The sequence below is a fragment of the Ambystoma mexicanum genome, chromosome 3q, assembly GCF_040938575.1.
Source record: "Ambystoma mexicanum isolate Mex_15411 chromosome 3q, UKY_AmexF1_1, whole genome shotgun sequence".
NCBI lineage: Eukaryota > Metazoa > Chordata > Amphibia > Caudata > Ambystomatidae > Ambystoma > Ambystoma mexicanum.
The window spans coordinates 31,643,847-31,650,939 of NC_090926.1; the positions used below are offsets into that span (position 1 = coordinate 31,643,847).

At 43.4% G+C, this 7,093-nt stretch overlaps 1 protein-coding gene across 1 annotated transcript in view; it reads left to right on the top strand.

The window, feature by feature from the left end:
- SLC16A8 (solute carrier family 16 member 8) overlaps nt 1-6,254 on the top strand; it is a 70,455-nt gene extending 64,201 nt beyond the window's left edge. The window contains exon 4 of the mRNA XM_069604453.1: nt 5,746-6,254. Within this exon, the coding sequence (XP_069460554.1) occupies nt 5,746-6,254 (509 nt within the window). The remainder of the gene's footprint in view (nt 1-5,745) is intronic.
- Nucleotides 6,255-7,093: the final 839 nt, after the last annotated feature.

Consider the following 7,093-nt stretch of genomic DNA (forward strand, 5'->3'; position numbering starts at 1 on the left):
GAACCAAGTATTCATCTTTACACTTTCGGGAACACAGAAATCTTCATCTTGGCACCGCAGCACGACACGCTCCATCATCGACAGCAGTGCCTGCAAGGAAAAACAGAAGACAAGGTTAGACATCGAAAAAACAGTCAGTTTAAGGTTTCACTTCGCCATACTTCGTGCTTTTCTTTAAACCATCACTTACCTGGTGTCGAATATTGCAGTAGCATCCATCTTCCATCCGGCCACGTCTCACAGCTGCATTGAGGCCGCGTTTTCATCTAAGGGAAGAAAACAGAAGAGAGACATTACTGCGGGCATAAATAGGAGCAACATGTAAAGACATTAAACAGAACAAACAGCATCACAAGAGCTCAAGAAAGACTTACCAATCATAAGGAGAAGCATAGTCACAGCTGGACTGGACTAATCCTTATCAGGTATCAGTGAAGGAACTAGATCCCATTCGACGCACCCCTGACAGTAGTAGCAGGACAGAGAGCTTATCTTCCATAATTCACAGGTGAGCTTTATGGGCCGGCGTTTGCTCACAGAAACCGTACTTGGAGTGAAGGGTTCGAGAGGTACAACAATCACAGATTGGCGCACTCACACACTCTTATCTCCATGCAGGAGCAGTATCACCACGTACCACTGCTCACAGCTTTTCTACTGAGGGAGAGGCCTGAAGGGGGTGATTCAAGTTCACGGAGGGCTGCAACCGTGCCCCAATGCCTCCGCAGAGACCAGGTGAGCGTAACCCTTTAATGACTATAACAATTAACAACAACACTGAAAAAAAGATTGTTGGTTTCGATCGCCAAAAATACTGATCTTCTGAAATTCAATGGGGGAATTAATTGATTTACTTACAAAAATATTAAGGATTTACAAAGTCAAATGAGGGTTTTTTCAATGGGGATATGCTAACATACACAGGCAAACAAGAGATTCTTCTATGGGGAAATATTGGATGCACTGCTACAAAATGAAGGGCTTATGCAATTTAGGGCTGGGGTTACTGCTACCTACATAGCAAGCCTTTGCTTAAGTTCTAGGAAAGCCAGCTGGATCTCAGGACAATCTGGAAAAACAGGACAGGGGTCTGGTCACTACACGCTCAAAGATCTTACGTTTCAGCAGCCTTCTCTCCGTCCTCCTTTTTTTCTGTCTCCCAGGTTTTTGTGTGTCCTGAGTCCTAGTACAGTCCCCTTTATATAGCAGAAATGACATCACTAATTTTACAATCATGGGGAAGTACCCTGCAATAATCCCTGCCACTAGGATTGGACAGTTACCCTCTCTCTCTCTCCGCCCCCACTAAGGATTGGTTTAGGGATTTTGGAGCAACCCCTGTCTTTTCCCATTCATCACCAGCCTTTGTTCTCCTTTCAACTTTCTGGCAACAACTAGTGATGTATCATAACTTCATAATTGTACTAGCAACTGCCATATGAAACATATATTCTGTTTCAGCTGATCATGGGCAATTAGATAAGCCGACCGCCAAATCCGTAGGATGTAGCATGGCTATGTGTCACATTTTTGTCGTTTTCATAAAATGTACAACAGTTATGAATATTTAAGTTATCAAGCATATTCCTAATTTCATTTTCCATCTTTTCACCAACTCGCACAATTGTCACACGTTCAAATCAGCCAGAAACCTAGTCTAACTGGCCATTACAGTTCCCAGAGTCACAGGTAGATGCATTTTATACCCTCAAATCCGCATGGAAAATGGGAGTGTCTGTTCAGCAAATGGGAGGGCAACTTCATCCCCCACAGCCATCTGTCTGCCTGGGCTCGCCTGTGACCAGAGTTTTTTTTATGAGTCTCTTTGAAGTCAGTGTGGGCTCTTTTGAAGTGGGTGCAACAAGGACTCACACCTTTTTGTCATGCTTCAGCTAGGGATGACTTTTCCTTGAAGTCCCTGCTTTAACTGCATTCAGGGCCAGCCAGTGTGGGGAAGAGTGGGCTTTAAACACCATCAGCAGCAGATTGTATTGCAGGGCGTCAATATATGGGAGGTGCGACATCCAGGGCTTTTCATTGTGAAGTTTTGACCTCAGCCAGAACAGGTTTTTCCTGAAGTAAATGTCTCTTCACATGTTACTGGAGTTTTGGGGGTGAAACATAAAATAAATTTGCTTTGGTCATGCCACACATCATGTTTTGCTTTCCTGACCTTTTTCTGTGAGCAGTGATATCTGTTTCCATTGTGGCTTTTTAAAGTAGTTTTTATTTGCAAACATGTGTGCAGGATGTTTTTGCTTTTAATGTTTAAAAATCCTGTTTTCCATGTCACAGGATTCTTTGATTCCTCCTTCTTGTGTGAATTACAAAGCTGCTTGTCCATTGATAATGATAGGTAGGCCCCTTTCCACATCAAACTTTCAAGCCAGGCCATTTTTGTTGCAATGTTTAAATGCCTGCCATTCATGTGACAGGGAAAGCAAAAGCCAGGCTGTGTTTGGTTGCAGTGTTTAAATGCCTGCTATTCATGTAAAAATGGACTTCTGTTTGGGGCCTTTAAATGCACCCCACAATAGCAAATCCAAATAAAGAATACCATAATAACGAATACCCAAATAACAAATGCATTTTTCGTTGTATTTGGTGGGCGTTTCCCCCACCCAAACAGCCCTTTTTTTGTTATTAATACTTTCCCCCCACCCCAAAACCACTATTCCCCCCTCCCAACCCCTTTTTTGTTTTTTTCCAAATTCGTTATTTTAGGTTTGTTATTTTGGTATTCGTGATAATCACTGGATACCATTATTTTCTTGTCCCTGTGTCTTGATTTTGTGCAGAAAGCAACAGCCAGTGACAAAGGAACTGCACCTCGAAAAGCTTAGTTGTGCAGGATGGTGGGCACCAGGATAGGGTGAGGGCAGAGATGGCAATAGTACATGGTCTCAGTCTCCGGTGGTAAAAGCAGTGAAGACATCCAGACCGTGTTTGCACACTCTGCACCGTGGTTGCCAGCGTTATATACTGCCGCCATTAGAAATACCTCCTGGCCATCATTACCGTCTGAAGCTGATGTGCCATTGGTGGCAGGTTGTATGATTACCTGATACACTTAGTATGCCTTGGACTCATTGTGGGTTTTGGATGCATCGGTAAGAGGAAGACTGCAAAGTGGTTGAGCTTACTACGTTTCAACTCTCAGAGTGCACGTTTTCCATGGCAAGGTTTATGTGTTTTGGTCGAATGCCAACTGATTTTTTAAAATCAATTTTTATTTACTGCAAACAGGTAGATGGTGGGTTGGGTTTAGGCATTTAGAAAGGGGGTGAAGGGTGAAAGAACATGGGGCGTCCCCCCGTCTCTGCCCCCCTTGCTTTTGGCAGTAAAACATTTGGTGAAAAAAATGTGGTGAAAGAAGCATTCAACCAGTTACAATTTGTCCAAATCCTATAGATCCTCTACAATAATCAGACATTTTGTGTGAATCTTTGCGATCCCAATAAGGATCTGTTTAGCCGCTGGCGATCTGATTGTGGGCAGCTCGTTTGTAGCCATGCACACTTTTGACACCTCTGTGTTGCCGAGAGCGACTGCATGTGGCTAGAACAGGCGTTAGCCAGTTCATTTCCCCTGCTGTGCTCCAGAATGTACGTCGCCACTGCATGATATATTGGTCTGGCATTCATCCATCGCCAGGTTTTTTGCCCCTGATTTTAGGGCAAAAAAACTCATCACTTTTTTATTTTTTATTTGGGGGAGTTCCTCCCCATTGCCTCTCTTTCCAGTTATTTAATACCTATTGTCCACACCCCTCCCCTTATATACCTTTACATGTCCCCTATTTTTCAATGAGTTTTTTCGGCCGAAAATCGGCGGCAAAAAATTCAGCAAAAAAAATCTGTCGATGAAAGAACGCCGTACCCATTTATCATGCAGTCGAGAGTCAGAGCTGATAGCCAACACCCAGTTCGTTCCAGAGATGCACATTTGCCTCATCGCCTGAGAGTAGGAGCATATGATATTTGCTGACCCACTGACATTGACCCAGTTGGCTTGTGTTTTCCTGGGTTCGGGCATGTGTAATCTAGAGTGATATGATATGATATCGGTCGCAGATCATGTTAGGCCCAACAATATCCCCAACTGGGTGGAGTATTCTGGTTATTGTGCAGGTAAGTGAAACCTTTGAGGACCAGCCTCCTACCTTGAAGACCAACTAAGCAGAATAAGGAAGGCGAGGTGGACCCCAAGCAGGGCCTGTAGTACAATGTTTTATTTACATTAAGAGGCTACCAAGGTGCCAATCCCAAGGCTGGGGCTCACCCACAAATTAGAAATGGCGACCATGGGTTTAGAGAGGAGTTGTGCAATAGGCGGCATGCTGTCAAGGGGAAGCAGTGAAATGACATGAGAGTCCACAGGTGGAATAAGCAGAATCTTCTCGGAAAACATCCTGTTTTTTAAAATGTATGTCTATAAGTTAGATAATGCAGGAAGTATGGGGGCTCGAATGGGGAATGGTTCCCGGAATGGGGACCTACCGGGTCCTCCAAGGTTGGAATGACCCAGTAAGTCCCTATTTCGGGAACCCGGACCCGGTATGCGGTAAGGGGGTAGCCATTGTGCTAATAGCACCATGGCTACCTCCTACCTCGTAATGAGGCCCAACGTCTTGAGAAACCTAGCTCAAAGAGCTCCCAGGAGGGTGTGTTTGGGCAGAGAGGGGCAGGAAGTGGCTGGGAATGGCATAGGGATTATGGATTGGTCACCCCTTACTTCCATTTGCTGTTAGGATACAGGCTTTGACCTTGTGACCGTGTTTCACACAATCTGAGCATCATTTATCAACAATGGGGTTGTGTTCTCCTGCATGTACAAGCGCCTAAAATGCCTTACATTTATTTTGTTGACCTTTTATAATTTGCCTTGACGGTCTTTAGCACCTGCTAGATCACACTGTCTGTTCTACACTGTATTTCTGTTTGTTTATATATATTCAAAGAATTTGTCAATTTGTATCTTGTTTTACACTGCTTTTTCAAAAAATCATGCCAAAAAATAGAAAATAGAAGTGTTAAAGTTAAAAGGTAAACTGACGGCGAACTAAATAAAGCTGTTCTACAAGCAAATAATTGTTGGTGTGTGTGCAGCTTGATCCTGCATATCCAAAATGGTGTCGAGTTTGGTTGCACATAGCAAATTCCTTAATGCTACTAGACCCTTTAAACTATGAGTGACATACCATGAATAATGTAATTTCATAAATCTTCCTGTGGTTGGATACCCTTTTTATTGTATAAATAGGAATTAGGATGGCCATGGACAGTCAATAGGTGGGTAAATTGGCAAACAACACCTACAAGCTTTGTGTCCCTCCTCATATGCCATTTCTCCCTAGCTCTACTCGAATGCAATAGTTTTTGCTTATAGATGGCGCTTTAGCACCACCTATTAGTCAAAACTAAAAATGAACCACTGTCTTGAAGGGGGTTTGGGAGTAGGCGAGAGAGGACCACCTCAAATCCCCAATTCCAGCTGCAAGAAGAATCTCCATCAGAAGACAACATTAAAATGAATCCAAACTGTGAATGTCTTAACAATGAAACCCATTTCAATGAATGCTCTACTGTATTGTTTGCCAGATTGTTTTTAAGGCCCTTATTTTCCCAATGATATTTTGACGGTTTTGCTGGAGGGAGTTCTCCATTGAATCAAACACAAGCTCTTTCGAATTGATGGCACCTTTTGTGATTCTCCCAGTAATTGTGATGTTTGTTCTGATTTCAGGGCGACTGGTTGATGCCTTCAAGAACTATGAGCTCATCTTTTACATGTCGGGGGGCGAGATTGTTTTCTCCTCCCTTTTTCTGGCTAGCGCCACGTTCTTCTTCCTGAGGACAGAACAATCGGAGCCTGCGCGATCGGCCGCAGATGATGGAGAAGACAACTACGGGGAACCAGAGCCCAAGGAGAGTGACAATATCCATGGAGTGGCCCAACTTACTGATGGGCCAGAGGTTTCCCTGCAGAGCCTGGTACAGCTCGACCTGGTCCAGCACAGCCAGAACCAGTACAACTCCCCACAGCTCAGCCCGGCCCAGCAAACCTCAGAAGACAAAATGGAAGGGAAGGAAAGAATAGTGGAGGCAACATTCGATGAGGATGACGAGGAGGAAGATGAGGAGGATGAGGAAGAAGAGGAGGAGCAGGATGAGGAAGAGTCTGTCGAAGGTGAAATGCAGCAGGCGGCGGGCGATGTCAGCTCTGACGAAGCTGTTGAAAAAGAAAGTTTTTAGCGGTCAGAGTCCAACAGCTGAAGGCATAAGAACAAATGCACATTTTCAGTGAAGGGTTAAGGAGGTGATAAGGGAATCACCCTTCGGGCCAGGGGTGGAGTAATGCAACTGGCCTGGAAGAGTAGAACATGTTATTCTGAATCAGGGAGCAGGTCCACAGAGAGGTCTCACCCATTGAGACAGTACAACTCTTGTAAGAATACACCACATGATTTCATGCTATCATGATTGGCAGATTACCTTCAATACTTGGTTTTTCCCTGTTGTGGGGGGAGCTTTTTTTTTTTATTATTATTATTTATTTGTTTTGGTAGCAAAAATTAATTTACACCTTTACAAATTGTACATAACACATATAAAACATATAAAATCTCATGAAACAAACATAATAGAACGAAGAATTACAAAACCAAACAATACTAAAATCATTAGAACGTTAAAACATTTCCTAATGCATCAACATAAATCCCCGAACTCACCGAATCACAAAATCACAAGGTCACATAATCATAGCATCACCGAATCACAGTGGAGGACTACGATACCAAGTATCAAACCTAACCTAACCTAACCTAACCTACCTAACATAATAGTGATAGTAGGGCGTCGCAAGCCTCCACCAACTTAGATCTTGCCACAACCAGTTGGCAAATATCAATAGTCATCGATTAAACAAAATCTCAGAGATTTACAAATTTACCCTTTCCAAAGGGTCCTATTGAGTAACAACAGTTGTTCTTCTATTATTGCAACCAGTCTAACGGTTGCTAGTATGATGGAGTTAGAATTTCCCTGCATACATCTCAGCCATACTAGATGACATTCAAACAGAGAGAACG